The sequence below is a fragment of the Elephas maximus genome, chromosome 11, assembly GCF_024166365.1.
Source record: "Elephas maximus indicus isolate mEleMax1 chromosome 11, mEleMax1 primary haplotype, whole genome shotgun sequence".
NCBI lineage: Eukaryota > Metazoa > Chordata > Mammalia > Proboscidea > Elephantidae > Elephas > Elephas maximus.
In genome coordinates, this window is record NC_064829.1 from 93,130,458 (window position 1) to 93,154,184 (window position 23,727).

The 23,727-nt window shown below is 48.9% G+C and overlaps 1 protein-coding gene across 1 annotated transcript; it reads right to left on the minus strand.

Annotated features, from left to right (window-relative positions):
• Window positions 1-1,892: 1,892 nt before the first annotated feature.
• On the minus strand, window positions 1,893-23,485 carry CACNG8 (calcium voltage-gated channel auxiliary subunit gamma 8). The gene is made up of 4 exons (XM_049901015.1): window positions 23,163-23,485; window positions 6,451-6,534; window positions 5,026-5,166; window positions 1,893-2,770 (listed from the first exon to the last, which is right to left on the minus strand). Exons 1-4 carry the CDS (start codon window positions 23,338-23,340, stop codon window positions 2,016-2,018), a joined length of 1,158 nt encoding a protein of 385 aa, XP_049756972.1. The 5' UTR covers window positions 23,341-23,485; the 3' UTR covers window positions 1,893-2,015.
• Window positions 23,486-23,727: the final 242 nt, after the last annotated feature.

The following is a 23,727-nucleotide window of genomic DNA, read 5'->3' on the forward strand; positions in this document are numbered from 1 at the left end:
ATATACTCCTAGTTGCTCTCCCCCTAATGAGACAGCATACTCCTTCTTTCTACTATTTTCGTGTCCATTCGGCCAGCTTCTGACCCCTTCTGCCTTCTCATCTCCTTCCCAGACAGAAGCTGCCCACATAGTCTCTTGATCCAAGAAGCTCACTCCTCACCAGTATCATTTTCTATCTCATAGTCCAGTCCAATCCCTGTCTCAAGAGTTGGCTTTGGGAATGGTTCCTGTCTTGGGCTAAAAGAAGGTCTGGGGACCATGACCTCCGGGGTCCTTCTAGTCTCAGTCAGACCATTAAGTCTGGTCTTTTTACAAGAATTTGGGGACTGCATCCCACTGCTCTCCTGCTCCCTCAGGGGTTCTCTGTCGTGTTCCCTGTCAGGCCAACGCTGTAAACTTTATGGAAGCAGACTGCCACATCTTTCTCTCTGGGAGCAGCTGGTGGGTTCAGCTAGTGGGTTCAGACTGCCAACCTTTCAGTTGGCAGCTGAGCGCTTAACTACTGCATCACCAGGACTCCTGAAACTGGGTTAAGCCCCCCTGATTGAGCATTTTGTATCATCCTAGATTTCTCCCACCTGCTAACTGTTATTGGTGTCGGTGGGCACTGTTGAGTTAATGCCGACACATATCGACCCATGTGACAGAGTAGAACTGCCTCACAGGGTTTTCTTGGCTGTAATATTAATGGGGGCAAGCTGCCAGGTCTTTTCTCTCACAGAGCCGCTGGGTGGGTTTGAACCACCGACCTCACCTTTTGCCTAGCAGTTGAGAGATTAACCAGTGCTCCACCAGGGTTCCTATATTAACTGTAACTTACTGTTTATGTATGTGAATATTTGACTAGTGTCTGTCTCATGCACAAGATGTAAGCTCTACGAGAACAGTGAGAACCCTGTCTGTTTGCCTCCCTTCTGTATGCTCAGCGCTCAGCACTAGACCTCCCACTTAAGTGCTCAACAAATCACCAGTAATGAATGAATAAATATGGTGTTGGCGAAGAATATTGAATATACCATGGACTGCCAGGAGAACGGATAAATCTGTCTTGGAGGAAGTGCAGCCAGAATTCTCCTTGGACGTGAGGATAGTGAGACTTCTCAAGACTTCTCACTTACTTTGGATACGTCATCAGGAAGGAACAATCAGAGAGAAAGGCATCATGGTTGGTAAAGTAGAGGGTCTGTGAAAATGAGGAAGGCCCTCAACAGGATGGACTGACACAGTGGCTGCAACAATGGCAATGCTTGTGAGGATGGTGCAGGGCTGGCCAACGTCCCTTCTGTTATATGTAAGGTGATCATGAGTCAGAGCCCACTCCACTGCACCTAACAACAATGAATGAATGAGTCCCCTTCTGTGCCTGCATTTCTTTTATGTCCCCTCTCCTTGCCTTCCTCAGTACCTAGCAGGTGCTCAACAAACTCTTGTAGAGTCATGAATGAATGAATAAAGGTAAACGAATGCATGAGTTTCCAAGCGTGCCACCGCACCTCTCCTAATTTCTTTGCCTTTCCGTCTCCGTTCTCTTTATACAGAGCTCATATATATAACTATATATATACACACATATGTGTATGTATATATACATATGTATATAGTTTACAGGTATAACTATATACTGGAGCGTGATAGACCCCTCGCCAGGAGTTGGGCTGGGCTGGGAGTCCCTCCCTCCACCCCCCCGCCCCGCCCCCACATGCACACAGCAAAACATGAAAAAGAAAACATCTCAAAACTGCAAAAAACACCACGGCCCTCCCCCCTCCCCCCAAATCCCACAAAAAAATAAAACACGACGCTCCTTCCCCACGGCCCCTTCCCTGCCCCAACCCTCGGGATCCCTGCTTCGGAGGGCAGGTTGGGGGGTGACCCGGGGAGAGGGGGGCGGGGTGGGGGTGAAGGCCCAGCAGTCTCCAGCGCGCTCAAGGGGGGCGCCCCCGACAGCCCTGTTGCGCGCGCGCCCGCGCACGCGCCCCGGACACGCGCCCCCTCGTCTCCCTGCGCGCGAGCCCCTACACCGGCGTGGTTTTCCTGTTGAGCGTATTGGTGTTGGAGGCGGCGGCCTCCTTGGCCAGGGTCCCAGGGGCGGGCGCGGCTGGGGGCGCGGGCGGCGCGGGCGCAGCGGGCGGCCCTGTGACCGTGACCGTGACGCCGCCTGCCGCCTCCTTGGGGAAGGCGTTGTGCAGCGTGAGGAAGCCTGCCGCGCCCCCGCGGTCCCTCTCGCCGCCCGCGCCCCCCGCCGCGCCTCCGGCGCCCCCTGGCGCCCCGCCGTACGCTCCTGCGCCCCCGCCGCCGGCGCCGGCGCCCGCCAGCCCTGCGGCGACGCTGCCCTTGGAAGGGTCGCGGCTGAGCGTGTACATGGAGATGTCCGTGGAGGCGAAGCCCGGGCCCCCGGGGCCGCCGGGAGACACGTCCCGCGACGGCGACGGCTCGCTGGAGCGGGAGCTAGAGCGGGAGCGGCGGCGGTAGCGGAAGCGGTAACTGGGCAGACGGAGGATGGCCGAGGGGCCGCTCCCGCCACTGCCGCCCGCGCCCCCGCCGGCCTTGAGCAGGTCCGAGCGAGACTGGCAGTGCGCCTCACGGCTGCGCTCGATGTAGATGTTGACTGCCAGCACTCCGATCACCTCGGCCAGGATGAATGACAGCCCGCCGAAATAGAAGGACCAGCCATACGAGTAGTGATTCTTCTTCTCCTCGTCCCGCTTCGGGCCTGGTTCGCCCGCGTTCGCCGAGATGTACACGATCACGCCGATGATGTTGCTCAGGCCTGGGCGGGGACGGGCAGAAGGGAGCCTCGAGGCCACCCCCGGCCCCGGCCCCGGCCCCGCCCCCACCCTGCCCCCGGGGGCCCGCATTGCCCGCCCGCCCAGAAGGTCCAGGTGCCGTCCGAGGTGGCCTAGCCAGGTCCAAAACAGTCTAAACTCTGCCCCGGTCGGCCCAGGCCCTGCCCCATGTGGTGTAAACTCCACCCTAGGTGGTCTAAACTCCTCCCCAGCTGGTCCAGGCCCCCCAGATGGTCTAGGACCCACCTCATATCCAGACCTGCCCTGGATGGTCCAAGCCCTGGGTGGTCCAAGCCCTGCCCAGCTGGCCTGAACTCCTCCCCATCTGGTCCAGGACTCGCCCCAAAAGATATAAACTCTGCGTTTGATGAACAATCCTGGCTTGGGTCTCCAAACCTCCCCCCAGGCGGTCTAGCACTTCCCCCAAATGGTCTAGGGAATGACCAGCCTGTCTAAAGTCCACTGCAGCTGGTCCAAGTCCCACCCCCAGATAGTCTAGGTCTTGCTCCTTTGGGGTTCAGACACCTTCCGGGGCTGGTCTAAACTCCTCTCCATCTGGTCCAGGCCCCGCCCCCAGCTTACTCAGGACTCATCTCAGCTGGAACAGGCCCTGCCCTTGAAGGTACAGGCCTGGTCCCTGCTGGTGTAAATTCTGCCTTCAAAGAACGATCCTGGCTCAGGTCTCCTCCGACCCACCCCAGGTGGTCCAGGCCCTGCCCCACATGGTGTAAACTTGGCCTTCAATGAAGGATCCTGGGCTGGGTCTCCAGGACCCGCCCCATCTGGGCCAGGCCCTACTTAGGATGGGTTAGGCCCTGGCTGGCTCAAGCCCCGCCTCAGAAGGTCTAAATCCTGCCTTGGATGAAAGATCCTCGCCCGGGCCTCCAGGTTCCTCCCTGCCTGATTCAACTCCACCCTTAATAGTATCATCGCGATTTTTCTCCAGGCCACACCCTCTGCTCGTTTAAACTCTGTTAAGGACGTAATCCCTGTCTGTCTGTCCAGGCTCTGCCTCTTGCTGATCTAAACCTTCCTTTCATGATATAATCACAGCCTGGGTATCTATCCTAGGCCCTCCCTCTGGTGGTCTAAAATTCGCTCTTATTTTTGCATATCCCGCCAATCCTGCTTCCTTCTGGTCTATGCCCTACCTCCAGTTTGCCAAACCCCCAATCGCTGCAGGTCTACATTAGGCTCTCCGCGCCCCCCCCCACCTGCCCTGGGTCTGGCTAGTCCCACCTTTCAGATCTTCCAAGAGACATCCCCAGGCCCATCTCCCCAAATTCTACTCCTTCTCCTCTGGATTCCGCCCCTTCAAAAAGGCTCTGTGCCCTGGAGTTTCCCAAACCTGTTGCCCTCAGTGGATTCCGACTCATAGCAGCTGTACAGGACAGAGTGGAACTTTCCCATAGGGTTTCCAAGGCTGTAACCTTTCACAGAAGCAGACTGCCACATCTTTCTCCTCCAGAGCAGCTGGTGGGTTCGAATCGCTGACCTTTCGGTTAGAAACCGAGCGCTTTAGCCACTGCACTACCAGGGCTCCTTTTTTTGAGTCTGCCAGTCCTCGCTGGTCTGGACCCTAACCTTGACAGGGTCAAGCCCTGCCTTCTGGCTTCGGTTCAGTCTCTTGAGTCAGCCAGGTTGCCTGTTTACGCCCTTAGTGGCTTCCAACTTGCCAGGTCTTGCCCCTTCTTTTCTAGCTGCCCCTTCCCAAATAGGCATCAAACCCAGGCCCACCCAGTCTCCCTGATCCAGCCCTTTTTTTCCCAGGACGAGCCCCTAGGGCCAGCCACTCCTTGGATCCCCCAGGATCTATAAAGTCGCGCTCCCTAAGTAAGGCAGGCTTCCCTTGGGCGTGTAAAGGACTTTCTCCCTTTCCTGACCCCGCCCCCCGATGCCCCGCCCTGCGCTTCTAGCTTCAAGACCCCAATTCTGTCCCAAGGCCCCACCCCCTCTCCCAAGCTCCTGCCCTGCTTTGGAACCTAATCGCCCGGCGCCCCTGATGACGGGCCAGGAGTTTGTGGGTGCTTCGTTTACTCCTCCGGAAAACGGCGCCAAGGCTACACCTACCTTGCCCAGCGGGTGGCGATGGAGCTTGGGAAGAAGCTAGGAAGGCTCCAGGCCCCAGGAGGCACCCGGGGCAGAGTCGCTTTGCATATACGCGCGCGCACACACACAAACGCGCGCTCGCGCGCAAATGGGCCATCCCGACCCGCAGCCCCCTCCCTCTGCCTCTCACCTGCTGCCACGAACAGGATCCCTGCGCCCAGAATGATGTTCCTCTTGGATTTGTAGACCCGGGAAGCAGCCACACACACTCCCCCGAGCAGCAGGAGGATGGCACTGAGGATGGGAAAGATGCTAGAGGCCCGGACGACGCCTGCGGGGAGAAGGGAGAGAGGGTGCCAATGCGCTCGAGCGCGCTGCGCCTCCTGCGCTTTATCGTCCTCCTTTCTAGCTGCTTCTCTCATTCTCCCTCTCTGGTTCGGTTCTAGTTTTTGTCTGTCCTCTCCTCCCCCCCCCCCCCCACCTTTTCGTTCCTTTTTAGGAAAAAAAAATTTCCTATTGCTCAGTCTGATTCTGTCTCCCTGTTTCTGTCCTTTTCTCGGTCCATTTTCTGGCTCCTAGGAATTTTTCCTCCTTCTTTATTTCTCCAAATCACTCTTGCTCTCTATTTTCTCTATGAACTTCTCCTTTCTCTAGATGACCCTCCCCTTTCTCTTTTTCTTTCTTGCCTGCCCTCTCCTCCTTCCTCTCTCCCTCTCGTCTGCCCATCTCTTTCCCTTCAAGTCCCTCTTTCTATCAAATCTCTCACTCTCAATCTTTCTGTCGTCCCCCTTTTGTCTGGCTCTTCTCTCTCTTCATAAACATGCAAAAATTTCCCCCTCTCTCTGTCTTTCCATCGCTTGATTCCTCCGTCTTCTTCTCTCTCCCTCTCCCTTTTCTGCCTGGCTTTTTGTAGTTATTTGTGTCTGTTCTCGCTCCTCTTCTTTCTCTCTCTCCTCTCTCTATAACTTTCCTCTCTTTATCCCTCTGTCTTTCTTTCTCTCTCTCTTTCGCTTCTTCCTTTTCTGCCTGGCTTTTTCTAGTTATCTCGCTGTCTCTATGTACATATAGCCAGATAGATACATACACACATATATTCCTCTCTCTTTCAATCTCTTTCTCCCTCGGACTCCCTCCTTCTCCTTCTCCTTCTCTGCAGTCCTTTCCACTCACCCCCCAAACCCCAGGCAACCAGATTTTGCCATTTCTGAATCTTTGGCTAAAGCCGCAGCCAATCACAATTCAGGATTTACCACGTTCCCCCGGCAGCTACCAATCGCAGCGCAGGCTTCCCCAGCCAGCTCCAGCGAGTGGCCAGTCCCCGCCACAGATTGCAATCCCCGAATCCGCAACCAATCATAGCTCAGAGTTATTGCGCGCGCCAAAGGGAGCGGGTGGCCAATCAGCACCTAGGATCCCCCTCAGCCCGCCCCAAGGCGAGAGGAAGGGGCAGGAGAGGAACTGCTGAGCCAATCGGGACGCAGAGATCTCAGTGTCTGAACTTGAATTGGCTGCGATGCTAAACTCCCTGTGTCTATGCGAGTGCCAGCCTCCTCTCCGGCCCCTAACTCTTCTCCAGGACTCGCAGGCCCCCTGTACGCCCAGTACCCCCACGTACGGAGCAGATACTCCGCGCTGTCATGATCGTAGTCTGTGTCCTCCGGGAAGTGGTTGATCTTCACGCAGACGCCTCTTTTCAACCCTGGAGGGGCGGGGGTGATGGTGGGGGTTTCAGAGTCGGGGGGTGGGACAGCCCCCCGTCTTGAGAAAAAACCCTCCACTTCCCCAAACCCCATCTCCCTCTAGGCTGAATGGGAGACAGGAGGTCCTGGCTCCTAATCCAGTCCCAGGATTTGGGGCAAACCCTCAACTTCTCTGGTCTCAGTTTAGCCCCGGGTTGGTGGAATTGGTTAAGTGCTGAGCTATTAATAGGAAAATTAGAGGTTCAAATCCACCCAGAGGCGCCTCGGAAGAAAGGCCTGAGAATCTATTCTACTTCTGAAAGATCACAGCCATTGAAAACCCTGTGGAACACAATTGTACTGAAACACTCGAGGTCAGGTAAGTTGGAATCAACTTGAAGGCAAGCGTTTGGATTTGGGTTTTGGTCTCGGTTTCCCCTACTGTTTAATAAAAAAGAAAAAACGAGGAACTAACACCTTTGGATACTCATTAGAAGGCCACAAGGACCTTCATCCTGTGTAATTCAACCTCTCTGGGCCTCTGTTTCCCCTGCTCTAAGAATGAGGTTGTTGGTTTCGATAATTTCAAGGTACTCTTCACCTCTAAACTTGCCGACAAATCTGAAAACGCGTGGCAAAACAAAGAGGTAGAGGGCAATGAAGACATTTCCCGTGAGACCCTATGAAGTTTCAAAGCCAGTTGTGAGGAGAGCAGCCCCAGTGAATTACGGGAGTTATAGTCTCTTCAATCCCATGCATAAACCAAACTAGTTGCCATGGAGTCAATTCCGACTCATAGCTCCCCCATATGTGTCAGAATAGAACTGCTCCGTAGGGTTTTTAAGGCTGTGACTTTTCCAAAGCAGATTGCCAGGCCTTACTTCCAAGAGGCCTCTGGGTGGGTTTCAGTCATCAACCTTTGGTTAGTGGCCAAAGGCATTACCCATTTGTACAACCCAAAAAACCCATTGTCTTTGAGCCGATTTTGACTCATGGCCACCCAGGGACTACTGATCCCATGCATGTTGTTGTTGTCAGTTGCCATGGAGTCGATTCTGACTCATAGCACCCCCATGTGTCAGAGTAGAACTGCTCCACAGGGTTTTCAAAGCTGTGACATTTGGAAGCAGATCGCCAGGCCTTTCTTCTCAGGGGCCTCCGGGTGGGTCTGAACTGCCAACCTTCTGGCTAGTAGTCAAGCACTTAACCGTTCACACCACCCAGGGCAATCTTAACCTGTGTATAACCCCAAACCAAATCTATTACCACAGAGTCAATTCCAGCTGATAGCAACCCAGAGGACACAGCAGGGCTGCCCCACAGGTTTCCAAGCCTGTAAATCTTTACGGAACCAGACTGCCACATCTTTTCTCCTGTGGAAAGGCTGGTAGATTTGAACTGCCGACCTTTCAGCTCTTAGTCAAGCACTTAACCGTGTGCACCATCCAGGGGAATCCTAATCCTGTGCCTGGAACCCTCCGGAGAGAGATGGAGTGGTTGAAGTTAAAAGAGGCACTTGATGGGTGGAGTATTCCTCTAGGGGTCATGCAATCTCACTCCCTTCTTCCATCCCATAGTCCCCTTCTTCTGCCACTCAGATTCACCTCCTCACAGCCTTTGGGAACCTTTCTTCTCATCTTTGGGTATAGTTTCTGTGTGTCTCTCCAACCTCCAGGCCCTTGCTCTTCCTGTGGACCACTCCATTCTCACTCTTCACTGATGGAACACTTACCTTCAGTGTACAGTTCAGGGGTACCTCTTTTAGGAAGCTTTCTCTGACCACACACACACACACACACTCTTCCCACCAAGGTTGGCTCTGTTTCCTCCTCCCGGGTTCAACAGCTCCCTGTGCTAGCCCCTTTCTGACATGCATTGGGTCGTTTTGGGATCTTCTTCGTCCTCACTGAGCCGGGAGTTCCTGGAGGGGAGGGCAGAGGGCCGGGATCCCTCTGTGTGTCCCTTGCTTCACTTGACACTGTGCCTGGCAAACAGGAGGCCTCAAGAAATGGGCTTTGAATGAATGAATGAATGAAAAGAAAGAAGTAAATTATGAATGAATACAAGGATAGCAGAACTGGAGATTCAAGGCAGATGATAACAGGGCAAAGGAAAGGAGAGAAAGGAATTGGGATAAAGGGGGAAAAAAACGGGAAGGAGGAATATAAGGCTGAGAGTAATACCAATAAATGGAGTCCCCGGGTGGTGCAAAAGATTAATGGGCTTGGCTGCTAACCGAAAGGTTGGAGGGTTGGGTCCACCCAGAGTTACCTTGGAAGAAAAGCTTGGTGATCTATTTGCAAAAAATTAGCCGTTGAAAACCCTGTGGAGCACAGTTCTACTCTGACACACGTGAGTTGAATTGAATTGTTTGCCGTGAATTGAAGCTGACCCCACAGCAGCTGGTCTGGTTTTTTTTGATACCAGTGAGAACTAACATTTGTGAAGCGCTTCCCAGGTGGACTAACTCATCCGATGTTCGCAAGAGTCACAAGCAACAGATACTGTTGTTGTTGTCCTTCTGTGGCCAAACACTTGGCTACTGGCGTCACACTGCCTGAGGATGAAGTCAACTCCACTGCTAAGTTATTCTCTGACCGTTTGGGCATGATTTAGGCCAAACTGCTTCAGTTCCGTCATCTATAAACAGTTGCCATCAAGTCAACAACTCGGATTCATGGTGACCCCATGTGCTTCAGAATAGAACTGTGCTCCACAGGGCTTCTTTTTTCTTTTTTTAATACTACTTTATTGTGTTTGTGGTGAAAGTTTACACAGCAAATTAGGTTCTCATTTGACAATTTCTAGACAAAATTGTACAGATGCAGCACTGGAAGTGCTCAGTCATCTATGCCAAGAAACGTGGAAGACAGCTACCTGACCAACCGACTGGGAGAGATCCATATTTGTGCCTATTCCAAAGAAAGGTGATCCAACCAAATGTGGAAATTATCAAACGATAACATTAATATCACAAACAAGTAAAATTTTGCTGAAGATCCTTCAAAAGCAGCTGCAGCAGTATATCAACAGGGAACTGCCAGAAATTCAGGCCAAATTCAGAAGAGGACGTGGAACCAGGGGTACCATTGCTGATGTCAGATGGATCCTGGCTGAAAGCAGAGAATACCAGAAGGATGTTTACCTGTGTTTTATTGACTATGCAAAGGCATTAGGCTGTGTGGATCATAACGAACTATGGATAACATTACAAAGAATGGGAATTCCAGAACACTTAATTGTGCTCATGAGGAACCTGTACATAGACCAAGAGGCAGTTGTTCCAGCAGAACAAGGGGATACTGCGTGGTTTACAGGTAGGAAAGGTGTGCATCAGGGTTGTATCCTTTCACCATACTTATTCAATCTGTATGCTGAGCAAATAATCCAAGAAACCAGACTATATGAAGAAGAATGCGGCATCAGGATTGGAGGAAGACTCATTAACAATCTGTGTTACGCAGATGACACACCTTTTTTGCTGAAAGTGAAGAGGACTTGAAGCATTTACTGATGAAGATCAAAAACTACAGCCTTCAGTATGGATTGCACCTCAACATAAAGAAAACAAAAATCCTCACAACTGGATCAATAAACAACATCATGATAAACGGAGAAAAGATTGAAGTTGCCAAGGATTTCAGTTTGCTTGGATCCACAGTCAACACCCATGGAAGCAGCAGTCAAATCAAACAACGCATCCACTAACAATATTGGGCAAATTTGTTGCAAAAGACTTCTTTAAATTGTTAAAAAGCAAAGATATCACCTTGAAGACTCAGGTGTGCCTGACCCAAGCCGTGGTGTTTTCATTCACCTCACATGCATGTGAAAGTTGGACAATGAATAAGGAAGACCAAAGAAAATTGATGCGTTTGAATTGTGGTACTAGTGAAGAATATTGAATATACCATGAACTGTCAAAAGAACGAACAAGTATGTCTTGGAAGAAGTATAACCAGAATGCTCTTTAGGAGCAAGGATGGCGAGACTTCGTCTCACATACTTTGGACATGTTACTGGGAGGAACCAGTCCCTGGAGAAGGACATCATGCCTGGTAAAGTAGAGGGTCAGTGAAAAAGAGGAAGACCCTCAATGCAGTGAATTGACACAGTGGCTGCAACAATGGGCTTGAGCACAACAACAATTGTGAGGATGGTGCAGGACCGGACGGCATTTCATTCTGTCGTACATAGGGTCGCTATGAGGCAGGACTGACTCGACCGCACCTAACAACAACAACAGCATACAAATTATTCAGTGACATTACTTACATTTTTCACAATAAGTCAATGTTCTCTTTAATTGCATACTAGTTGTTCCATTTCCAGTGCTCTAGTTTCCCTGATCCTTTTATCTTCTCATCTTTGCTTTTGAATAATTGTTGACCTTTTGGTCCATAGGGTTTTTAATGACTGACTTTCTGGAAGTAGATTGCCAGACTTTTCTTCTGAGGCACCACTGGGGTAGACTCGAACCTCCGACCTTTCAGTTAGCAGCCAAGCGTGTTAACTGTTTGCACCACCAGGAGACCCCCCTCATCTATGACAAGGGAATAATAGGACCTACCTCACAGGGTGGTTGTGAGGATCAGATCCAGGTAAAAAGATTTAGCATTTTGCATGGAATGCAATTAAGTGCTCAGGTGATCATCAGTCAATATGTTTCAATGGCTGTGACCTTTTGGAAGTAGATGACCAGCCCTTTCTTCCAAGGGTCCTCTGGATGGATTTGAGCCACCAACTTCTTGGTTAGTAGCCGAGCACTTAACTGTGTGTGCCACTCAGGGACTCCTGCCTACCTAGCACATAAACCAGTTGCTGTCGAGTCCATTTTGACTCATAATGACCCTATAGGACAGGGTAGAATTGCCCCATAGGGTTTCCAAGGCTGTAAATCTTTACGGAAGCAGACTGCCACATCTTTTTCCCATGAAGCAGCTGGTGGGTTTGAACAACTGACTTTTCAGTTAACACCCAAGCACTTAACCACTATGCCACTAGGGCTCCTTACCTGGCACATAGTAGGGGCTTAGAACTATTTTTAAAGAAAGAAAGAATGAATGAAGAAATGAGCAAATGAATGAATATATAACTCCCAAGGGCAAACTCTCACCCATCAGCACACTCAATATGGTATGTTTAGCAAGATTGTAGGCTCTCTTCCCTCCTTTGTGAATGAGATCATAATAACCCTCTCAAAGGGTCAATGTTAATTAAATGAGATTGAGCAAGTAAAGCACATGGCATGTAGAATCTCTCAACAGATTTGTGGTGACAGTAATAATGATAACCATTATGGGCTGAGGGCTAACCACATACCAGGCACTACTGTAAGCATTTGGCAGATCTTCGTTGTTGTTAGGTGTCATCGAGTCTGTTCCAACTCATAGCAACCCTATGTACAACAGAACGAAACACTGCCCGGTCCTGCGCCATCCTTACAATCATTGTTATGCTTGAGCCCATTGTTGCAGCCACTGTGTCAATTCATCGCATTGAGGGTCTTCCTTTTTTCCGCTGACCCTGTGCTTTACCAAACATAATGTCCTTCTCCAGAGACTGATCCCTCCTGACATGTCCAAAGTATACTTTGGACATACTTTGGCAGATCTTAGCTCACTCAATACTAGGGGGTAGGCAGTAATGGAATCCCTACAGACAAGGAAACCGAGGCACAGAGAGTTGGAGAGTTTGCCCGATCCCACTCTGGAGCAACTGGTTCTGTTTTTATATTTAAGGCAGTAGGACTTGGCGATTATGGTGGTTACAAGCGTGGGTTCTGAAATGATGCTTTATAGGCTCACATCCCAAGTTACTACTTCCCAGCTGTGTGGCATTGGGGACCTGAACTTCCCTGAGTCTCAGCTTCCTCCTTTGGAAAATGAGGACGATAACATGACGTTATAGGGTTTCAGTGAGACGTCAATGAAATTTCATGAAACAGTCAAGCAGAGAATGCAAGGTATGCCGCTGATGTTGTTACCAGCAGCTGTTATGTCAATTCCAACTCATGGTGACCGTATGTGTGCAAAGTAGAACTGTGCTTCATAGGGTTTTCAAGGCTGGGACCTTTTGGAAGCAGATTGCCAGGCCTTCCTTCTGAGGCACTTCTGGGTGGGTTTGAACTGCTGACCTTATGGCTAGTAATTGGGCATATTAACAGTTTGCACAAACCAGGGACTCATAAGTATGCCTAAAAAAAAACAAAAAAAACATTGCCATCAAGTCTATTCTGACTCTTAGCAAGCCCTATATGACAGAGTAGAACTGCCCCATATAGTTTCCAAAGCTGTAAATCTTTTCCGAAGCAGACTGCCACATCTTTCTCACACAAAGCAGCTGGTGGGTTTAAACTGCAGAATTCTGGTGAGGTGCGGAGTGAGTGCTTAACCACTATGCTACCAGAGACTCTCTGCATATGCCATATGCCTCACTATATCATCTGACCCAATTGGTCTGGAAGCTTCTAATAAGCAGGGATGATGGTGACATGTCCCAGACTCTCCCCTGGGGTCTGCTTTGCCCAGAACTAGGTAGGCGGGGTTGAGAGCCTTCGAGCTGGAGTGAGAACTTGTGGAGAAGTGAGTTCTAGCCCTGGCTCTGCCCCTTCCAGACTGAGTGACCCAGGCTGGGTCACTTCCCCTTTCTGGCCATCAGTTTCCTGCTCTGACCAATGAGAGTGGTAATAATACTGCTATGGATTGAAATGTGTGCCCCCAAAAGAATGTATTGTAAATGCTAACCTCCATGCCTGTGGTTATCATCCCATTTGGGAATGGGTTGTCTTTGTTGCGTTAATGAGGCAGGATCAGTGTAAGGTGTGTCTTGAGTCAATCTCTTACAAGGCATAAAAGGAGTATCCTGAGCAAGCAGAGATGAGGGAAGATACTAGATGCCGTATTACATGGAGAGCTCCGAGGAACCAGGAAACAGAAGCTGAAGAGACAAGGCCTTCTTCCAAAGCCAGCAGAGAGAGAAAGCCTTCCCCTAGAGCTGGCAGCCTGAACTCAGGCTTCTAGCCTCCTAAACTGTGAGAAAATAAACTTCTGTTTGTTAAAGCCATCCACTTGTGGTTTTCTGTTATAGCAGCACTAGATAACTAAGACAAATACTTTCCCCCTGGTGTGATTGTGAGGATTCGATGAGATAATAAGGCATGCAAAGTGTTTGGCACTGGGGCTTTCTATAAACCACAACCAATTGTCATGGAGTCGACTGACTCGTGACCCCATGTGTGTCAGAGTAGAACTGTGCTCCACAGGGTTTTCAATAACTGATTTTTCAAAAGTAGATTGTCAGGGATTTCTTCCAAGGCATCTCTGAATGGACTCAAACCGCCAACCTTCTGGTCAGCAGCCGAGCACGTTAATTGCAGCGTCCAGGGGCTTTATACAAACCAAAACACCCAAACTTGCTCTTGAGTCGATTCCAACTCATGGCAACTCTATGTGTGCAGAATAGTACTGCTCTGTAGGGTTTTCAAGGCCGTGACCCGGGCAGCACAAATGGTTTGTGCTCAACTACTAACCTAAAGGTTGGCAGTTCAAATCCACCCAGCAGTGCTTTGGAAGGAAGGCCTGGTCATTTCCTCCTGAAAAATCAGCCACTGAAAAGCCTATAGAGTGGAAACAACCTAAGTGTTCATCAACAGATGAATGAATAAACAAAATGTGGTATATGCAGACAATGGACAATAATATTACTCAGCCATAAAGGGAAATGAAGTTCGGCTGCATGCCCCAACATGGACAAACCTAGAAAACATTATGCTGATCGAAATAACTCAGTTGAAAAAGGACAAATACTGAAATACGTGAATGTATAGAGACCGGAGCTTATTGGTGGCTATCAGGGGTGAGGGGCGAGGGAAAAAGGGAGTTACTGCTTAGGGGGCCCTGAGCTTCTGTTGATGGTGGTGGAATAATTTGGAAAAGAATAGCAAGGATGGTTACACGACATGAAGAATGTAATCAGCGTCACTGAATTACACATGTAAAAATTGCTGAGTTGGCAAATGTTTCGTTATATATGTTTTTGCCACAATGAAAAAAGGAAACTCTATGGAGCTTTTTTTTTTTTTATGGAGCATAGGAAGCCCTGGTGGTGTAGTGGTTAAGTGCTAGGGCTGCTAACCGAAGGGTCGGCAGTTTGAATCCACCAGGCACTCCTTGGAAACTCTATGGGGCAGTTCTACTCTGTCCTACAGGTCTATGAGTCAGAATCAACTCAACAGCATGGCTTTGTTTGGTTTTCTTTTTTGTGGTGCACAATTCTACTCTGACACACATGGGGTCACCAGGAGTGGGAATTGACTTGACAGCAACTGATGGGTTTAGCTTTGTTCTCCTAGGAAACAAAACAGACCTGGACACAAATGCAGGCCCGACTGCATATTCACTGTGTGACCTTAGGCAAGGTACTTCACTTCCCTGAGCCTCTCTGATTCCTCTTCTAGAAGGTTGTTGTGTGTTGCTTTGTTAATTGCCCTTGAGTCATTTTTCACTCACAGCGACCCCATGTGACAGAGCAGAACTGCCCTGCAGAGTTTTCTAGGCTGTAATCTTTTTTTTTTTTTTAATCTTTATGGAAGCAGATCACTAGATCTTTCTCCTGCAGAGCCACTGGGTGGGTTTGAGCCACCAATCTTTTGATTAGCAGCCAAGCACTTAACCACTGTGTCACCAGGGTTCCTTAGGTCTGGGATTGAGCCCTAGAATCTGCATTTCTAACAAGTTCTTAGGAGATGCTGTTGCAGGTGGTCTGGGAACCCCACTTTGAGAATTGTTGAGGACTGGGTGGGTTCAAACCACCAGCCTTTCGGTTAGCAGCCAAGTGCTTTAACCATTGGGCCATCAGGGCTTCTTTCTAGAAAATAGGGTAATAATAGGATGTGCTTCACAAGGTTGTTATGTGTATCCAGTGACACATGAATGACAATTATAGTAACAATAAAGTAGGCCTTCTCTTGTCCCTCCCTTAAATCATTTACCCTCTTTGGCCTCCAGGGCATACAGTTGCCTAGTTTTTCAAACCTCAGTGACCACTCCTTTCTCAGCTCTCTTTCCTGGGTGCTTCTCATCTCCTTGACCTTTTTGTTGTTGAGAATATACACAGCAAAAAAACATACACCAATTCAACAGTTCCTACATGTACAATTCAGTGACATTGATTACATTCTTCAAGTTGTGCAACCATTCCTACGCTCCTTTTCTGAGCTGTTCCTCCTCCATTAACATAAACTCAGTGCCCCTGAGGTTCCTATCTAATCTTTTGAGTTGCTATTGTCAATTTGATCCCATATAGATAGATCTTAAAAGAGCACAATGCTCAAGGCAGACATTTTTTACTAGTTAATTTTTATTGTTTACTTTTAAGAAGTCTTCAGAGATATTTTTTGAGTTTTAAAGATGATCTCAGGACAATAGTTTCAGGGGTTCATCCAGGCTCCAGGGCTCCAGGAAATCTGGAGTCCATGAAAATTTGGAATTCAGTTCCGCGTTTTCCCCGTTTTGATCAGGATTCTTCTATTGACTCTTTGATCAAATGTCCAGTAATGGTAGTTGAGCACCATACCTGACCTTTTAATAGTGGCCTGCCACAGTCTCAAAAGAATGGTGGCAGCACAGTGGTTAAGTGCTCAGCTGCTAAGTAAAAGGTCGATGGTTTGAACCCATCAGCTGCTCCTCAGGAGGAAGAAATGGCAATCTGCTCTGGTAAAGAATACAGCCTTAAAAATCCTATGGGGCAGTTCCACTCTGTCACATGGGATCTCTATGAGATGGAATAGACATGATGGCCAACAGTAGGGGCCTTGGACTCAGCCCTTAAACCACCTTTTTGTTTGTTTGTTTCTGTCTCTATTCACCTTCTGGGTGACCTCATTCATTTGTGCGCCATCAGCCCCCAAATTTATATCTCCAGCCCAGACTCTCCGCTGAACTCCAGACTCATATATCTCCAACTAGACCCCATGGGCCAAATCCAGCCTGCCAAATCCAGAGAAGAATGGATTTTACATTTTTTTTTAATGATTGAGAAAAAAAAATCAACATTGAGTAATTATTTTGTGGCACATGAATGTTATATGAAACTCCAGTTTCGGTGTCCATAACCAAGACCAAACCCGTTGCTGTTGAGCCGATTCTGAGTCATGGCAGCCCCATGTGCTACAGGGTAGAGCTGTGCTTTGTAGGGTTTTCTTGGCTGTAATCATTACAGAAGCAGATCACCAGGCCTTTCTTCTGTGGTGCTCCTGGGTGGGTTCAAACTCCCAACCCTTAGGTTAGTAGTCAAGTGCAAACCATTTATGCCAGCAACCTACAGAACCTTTTGTTCATAAAGTTTTATTGGAATATAGTCATGCTCATTCACTTATGTATTGTCTGTGACACTTTGGTGAGCAGTTGTGACAGAGACTGTAGGGGCCACAAAGCCTAAAATATTTACCAGCAGGCCCTTTACAGAGAAGGTTTGCTGATTCCGGTTCTAGATGATACCTCAGATATCATCATCATCAGATATCAGGCATAACTTAACAAACATCATAAATTTAACAGTCTCTGGGTGGCGCAAATGGTTAGGCACTGGGCCACTAACCAGAACCAAACTAATTGCCATCAAGTCAAGTCCAGCTCACGTCAACCCCATTTGTTACAGAGTAGAACTGCTCCATAGGGTTTTCAGCGGCTGTTATCTTTTGGAATGAAATTGCCAGGCCTTTCTTCCCAGGGGTCTCTAGGTGGGTTTGAGTGGCCAGCCTTTTGGTAATATCATTGTTAGTTGCTATTACGTTGATTCCGACTCATGGCAAGCCCATATGTGTCAGAGTAGAACTGATCTGTAGGGCAATCTGTGGGTGGCACAAACGATTAAGCACTTGACTGCTAGCCAAAAGGTTGGCGGTTCAAAAACACCCACAGTGCCTCAGGAGAAAGTCCTGGCAAGCTACTTGCAATAAATCAGCCACTGAAAACCCTATGCAGCACAGTTCTACTCTGGGGTCGCCGTGAATTGGAGTTGACTCCGTGACAACTGGACTGGTTTCGGTTTGTAAGTTTAACATATCCAAAACTGAGCTCATGCTATTCCTGCTTATAATCAAGTAGGTGAGGTAAGCTCGAATTAAATTAAATTAAATATCTGCTGTTTCATCTGAAGAATGGCTCCTCCACTGTCAGGTGCTCAGGCCAAAGCTGTATAAATAGTGATTCTCAACTAGGGGCAATTTTGCCCCCCAGGAGCTATTTAGTCATGGCTGGAGGTATTTTTAGTTGTCACAACTGGAGGAGGAGGAAGGGAGATGCTACTGGCATCTAGTGGGTAGAGACCAGGGATGCCGCTAATAATCCTACAAGGCACAGGGCAGTCTCTAACAAAATAGAATTATCCACCCAAAAATGTCAACAGGGTCGAGGGTGCAAACCCTGCCTTAGAGCCACCCCTGGCTCCTTTCTCTCTCATGCCCCACGACTGACCTGTCAGCAATTCCTACCCACGGTCTCAGAATATATTCTAAATTCAAGCTAATTCTCACCAGCTCCTCTGTTCCTTCCCTAGACAAGCCACCTCCAGCTTCCCCTCTTGCCTTCCCCTCAGGCATCTGGCCACACAGCAGCAGGAGCAATCAGGTTAACGTTTAGGTCAGCTCATGTCACTTCTTTGGCTCAAGAACCTTCAGTGGCTCCCATCTCAGAGTGAAAAGCAATGTACATTCAAAGGATAATAAGACCCTGCAAGGTTGGGACCCTGTTACCTCTCTGAGTACACCTCCTGCTACACTTCCCCTCACTCACTGTGCCCCAGACACACTGGTTCCCCAACAGTGCTCCAACACACAGGTGCACTCCTACCTCAGGGCTCTTGCCTTGGCTGTTCCCATGATCTGAAGTCCTTTCCCCCAGATATCCACATGGCTCTACCTCCCACTCTGTTCCGACCTTCACTTAAACGTCACCTTCTCAGTGAAGTTTCCTGGGCCTCTTTATCTACAATTTGACACAAATACCCCTGACATTTCCCACCTCCTTCTCTGCCCCCTTTTCACCTTACCACCTAGCTCTATCAAACACCCTAAATGTATTATTTATCTCCTTTATTATCTATCTCTCCCCCTAGAACGTAAGGTATACAGGAACAGAAATATTTTTGTTTGTTTTCTTTCCCCCACTGCTATATCCCCATAATAATGTCCCTGGGTGGCACAAGTGGTTTGCACTCAACTACTAACCTAAAGGTTGGTAGTTCGAACCTACCCAGCAGTGCTAAAGAAGAAAAGCCTGGCGATCTGCTTCTTAAGGATTGTTATTGTTGTTAAAATTGGTACTGTAATTCTGACTCATGGCAAGCCCCCATGTGCAGAGTAGAGCTGCACTCTGTTTTCAAGGTTATGACCTTTCAGAAGCAGATTGCCAGGCCTATCTTCCAAGGCATCTCAGGGCAAGTTCGAACTGCCAACCTTTCAGCTATAAACGTTACAGCCAAGAAAACCCTATGGAGCAGTTCTACTCTGTGACATGTAGGGTCATCATGAGTCAGAATCGATTTGACAGCAATGGGTTATTTTTTAGTTTTATCCCCTAAATTGACAACAGTGCCTGGCACATAGTAGAAATGCAATAAATATTGGTTGTTGAATGAATGAATGAATGCCATACACTGTCCTAGGGGTTTCATGACGCAAGCCCCACACTTGGACCTGTGCCTGGTGCTTGATCAGACCAATCAATGGACATGAACTCACATGCCCACAGGAACAAGCAGGTAACATAAGGAGAAAAGTGGGTGGGATGTGAGGGGATAGGGAGTGGTGGAGACTCTGGCAAAATGGAGAGACCCACACCAGATCTGAGGAAACAGCCGCTACTCAGACCTAGCCAGTCATAGCCACCACAGAACGCAGGCCCCGTGATGGCAGTCTTCTGCTTTTTCAAAAGAAGCTGGAAATCGGATTTTCAATGTGAAGCCTCCCTATTTTCAAATGTTGCCAACTGATTCAGATTTGGGTTTCAGTTTCAACCACTCTGCATGATAGACATGCACATCAGTTTGTAACCTCTGTGATGCGCAGACCTGAGTTCTCTTGGCTCTGTCCCCTTTCATAGCTGGGCGAACTTGAGCAGATGGCTTAGCCCCAATGAGCCTCAGTTTCCTCCATCCTGACAGGAGGGTGGCACCCACATCATAGAATTAAATAATAACCTTCCTGGCTTGTTGTGCTGTTTGTTGTTACTAGCTGCCGTTGAGTCGGCCCCAAACTCGTGGGACCCCGTGCACAGCAGAATCAGACCGTAGTGATTCATAGGGTTTTCACTGGCTGGTTTCCAGAAGTAGATTACCAGACCTTTCTTCCTAGTCTGCCTTAGTCTGGAAGCTCACTTAAGCCTGTTGGGCACCACAGCAACACACCTTCAATGACAGATGGGTGCTGGCTGTATTTGAGGTGCATTGGCTGAGAATTGAACCCGAGTAAAGGTCCCTGGGTGGGGCAAGCAGTTTGGGCTGAAATAAGCAGTTCAAACCCACCCAGAGGTGCCTTGGAAGAAAGGTGGCAATCTGCTCCAAAAGATTCCAGCCTTGAAAACTCTATGGAGCAGTTCTACTCTGACACACATGGGGCCGCCATGCGTCAGAATGGACTTGACGGCAACAATTTTTCTTTCTTTTGAAAGGAGATGTGAGGGAATTTCAATCTGTTGGTGCCAGAGGAAGGAGCCCTAGTGGTGCAGTGGCTAAGTGCTCAGCTGATAACTGAAAGGTCGGTGGTTCGGACCCACCAGCTGCTCTGCTGGAGACAGATGTAACTGTCTGCTTCCATAAAGATTACAGCCTTGGAGACCCTATGGGGCAGATCTACTCTATCCTACAGGGTCGCTATGAGTCGGAGTTGATGTCATGGCAACGGGTTTGGTTTTGGAGCCAGAAGGGGAGCTTTGGTATTGGCTAGTCCCACTCCCTCATGTTGCAGATGAGGGCTGTAAGGCTCAGGGAGGTGAAAAGACAGCAGTCACACAATAAGTCAGACACGCAGTAGGACTGGAACCCATGCTTCCTGCTTGGCATAGATGTAAGAAACAGCAAAGCTGAGAGTGCAGGAGAGAAGGAGCAGTGGAGGAAGAGGGTTGGAGTGGAGGAGACCAGAAGCAGAAGGATCTAGCTGGACAGGATGAGAGACAGAGAGAGAAAACAAAAATGAAGATGCGAAGAGAGAGCAAGTCAGGAGAGAAGAGAAGTCTTAGAGTCAAGAAATGAGGCATCTAATTGCCTCCATGAACTGTGTCCTTTGCATGAAACCAGAATAACTGAATGGTGCCCATTTATGTTACTGAACATCTTGATCAAAGATTCTGTAGAAGAATCCCAATCAAAAGGGGGAATACACAAAACAGAATTTAAAATTCTCACGGACTCCAGGTTTTCTTGGAGCCCTGGAGCCTGGAAGAACCTCCGAAACTGTTGCCCTGAGATCATCTTTAAACCTTAAACCAAAAAATACCCTCAGAAGTCTTCTTAAAACCACACAATAGTTACGTTTAACGAGTAAAGAATGTCTGCCTTGTACTCTTTCAAGATCTGTCTATATGGGATCAAATTGACAACAGCAACTCAAAAGATTAGATAGAAAACTTAGGGGGCAGTGAGTTTATCTTAATGAGGGAGGAACAACTCAGAAAAGGAGCGTAGGAATGGCTGCACAACTTGAAGAATGTAATCAATGCCACTGAGTTGTACGTGTAGAAACTGCTGAATTGGTGTATGTTCTGCTGTGTACATTCTCAACAACAATAACAAAATAAAATTAATTATTAAAAAAAAAAAGAAAGAAGGAATTGAAGCATTACCTGAGCATTATGCTCTTTTAAAGACCTATTTCTATGGGATCGAACTGACAAATGCAACTTGAAGAATGTAACCAGTGTTACTGAATTGTACATGCAGAAATTGTTGAGTTGGTGTATACCCTGCTGTGCACATTTTCGCCAGAAATAAAGGACGGAAGGAAAGAAAGAAAGAGGCATCAAATGAGGCAGGAGTAGAAAAATGCTTGAATGTAGGACTGATAGGTCAAGGGATGTAAAGGAAAAGGAGGAAAAGGACCACAATGGGCGAGAGACCCTAATGGGAAGAAAAGCAAGACAGGCAGACTTAAGGGTGGAAAAGCAGCAAGAGAGAAAAGAGGACCGATTCATGAATGATGTCAAGATAAGGCAAGGAGTTTCATGGGAGCAACAGTACCAGCAAAGAGGTGAAAGGGAAGGAGGGGTTGAAGAAAAAGGAAAAAAAAATTTTTTTTTTTTTGAAGAAGGGACCGCAAATAGGGGCAAGACAGGCAGAGGAATTTGGAGAACTGGAGTATGTGTGAAGAACTGAATGTCTGAAGAGAGAAGAAGCAAGGGATGAAGAAGACAGTGGTGGGGGATTCAGAGAGATAGGTCAAGGTGCTGTTAGTTGCAATCAAGTTGATTCTGACTTGTGGTGATCCCACATGTGCAGAGTAGAACTGTGCTCCAGAGGGTTTTCAATGGCCGAAATCCTACAGAAAGGAGTCCTGGTGGTGCAATGGTCAAGCACTGGGCTGCTGACTGGAAGTTTAGTGGCTCGAACCCACCCAGGAGTCCTACAGAAGAGACCTGGTGATCCGCTCCCATAAAGATTACAGCGTAGGAAAACCTACAGCACAGTTCTACTCTGTCATACAGGGCTGCTATGAGGCAGAATTAATTTGATGGCACATAACAACAAACTTATGGAAATAGATCACCAGGCCTTTCCTCCGAGGCATCCCTCAGTGGGTTTGAACTGCCAACCTTTGGGCTAGTAGCAGAGTGTTTAACCATTTGCACCACCCAGGGACTCCAAAGGGTCAGGATTAATGGTCCATAAAGGAAGACACAACGTTTAGGGGACACTGAGATTCTGTGGAGAATGATAGAAAAATTTGGGAACAGTGATGGTTGAAAAACATGATGGGTGTAATTAATGTCCCTGAACTGTACATGTGAAAATTGTAGAAATGGCACATGTTTTGTCATTTAATATGGAACACAATAACAATAATAATAAAAGATAAATGGTCCAAGGACAAGAGGAAAAGCAGGGGGTATGAGCACAGTACACTGAGGCAGAAACCACTGCTTTCCAGTGATGGCGACTCCTAGAGACCCTACCGGATAGAGCAGAACTGCCCTATAGGGTTTCCAAAGGTGTAACCCTGACAAGAACAGACTGCCACATATTTCTCCCGCAGAGCAGCTGGTGGGTTCAACCACTGACCTTTCTGTTAGCTGTTTAACCACTGCACTACCAGGTCTCCTTACACTGAGGGAGGGGGAGCCCCAAGTGCAGCAAGACCAGGCCAGGAGGGAATTAAGGGGGATGAATGAAGGGAAGAGAAGGTATGGGTGAGGAGGCCCCCGGATGCTCAGGGAGGCTCAGAGGCAGAGGATGCAGGAAGAGGGCCAGGATGGCCAGAGGAGTGGAGAGAAAGGGAGAAGCATCCAGCGTTTGAATGGGAAGGCTCAAGAGGCCCTATGTCCGAGGAGAAGGGACACAAAAGGAGGACCCAGGAAACAGGGAGACATGCAAGAGTGGATGGAGAGGAGCTCAAATGGCGGGAGGGGAGGCAGAGGCCGCCCCCCACCCACCCTACCTTCCAGGCAGCAGATCCTCCAGAGGCCTGAGTGTGTGAGGCCGCCAGGGTCCTTCTTCTCGGAGGTGCCCCCAGGCCCGCGGTGGGGGGGCCCATCGTCGCTGGCTGTGAGGTTGGTGGTGTTGCAGATGAAGGCGCGCGTGTACAGCCAGTAGTCGGTGCTGATAGCGATGGTCATGAGGCCAAAGGCGGCGAAGGCGCCCACCGTCGTCAGCAGAACCTGCACCCCCTTCTCGCACCAGAGACCCCGCTCTTCGTTCCAGCGCTTCAGCGACTCCAGTTTGACCACAGGCAGCCGGGGGGCCGTGGGCCACCACCGGGGCAGCGGGGGCGGGGCCGTGCCTGCGGCTGGGGGGGTTCACAGCGCAGGCAGAAGCTGGGGGCCCCCGGGGCCGGCGGGGATGGGGAGGGGGCGGCGAGGATGAGGTGGCTGCGGCCTGGGAGGGGGTCAGAGGGCTGCCATGGTCTCTGGCTGATGGAGGGCAAGGGAGTGAGATAAAGGGGTTAGGCAAGAAGGCAGACCCACCTTCCCAATCCCACCACCCCAAAAAAACTATCTCCTCTG

What these genes read in the sequence shown, in the direction of transcription:
- CACNG8 (XM_049901015.1), bottom strand. Translation starts at nt 23,340, where the DNA reads ATGACCATCGCTATCAGCACCGACTACTGGCTGTACACGCGCGCCTTC. An exon ending in CAGCGCGGAGTATCTGCTCC is followed by an intron (nt 5,167 to 6,450) that starts GTACGTGGGGGT and finishes TTCTCCCCGCAG; the next exon opens with GCGTCGTCCGGGCCTCTAGC. An exon ending in GATCCTGTTCGTGGCAGCAG is followed by an intron (nt 2,771 to 5,025) that starts GTGAGAGGCAGA and finishes GTCCCCGCCCAG; the next exon opens with GCCTGAGCAACATCATCGGC.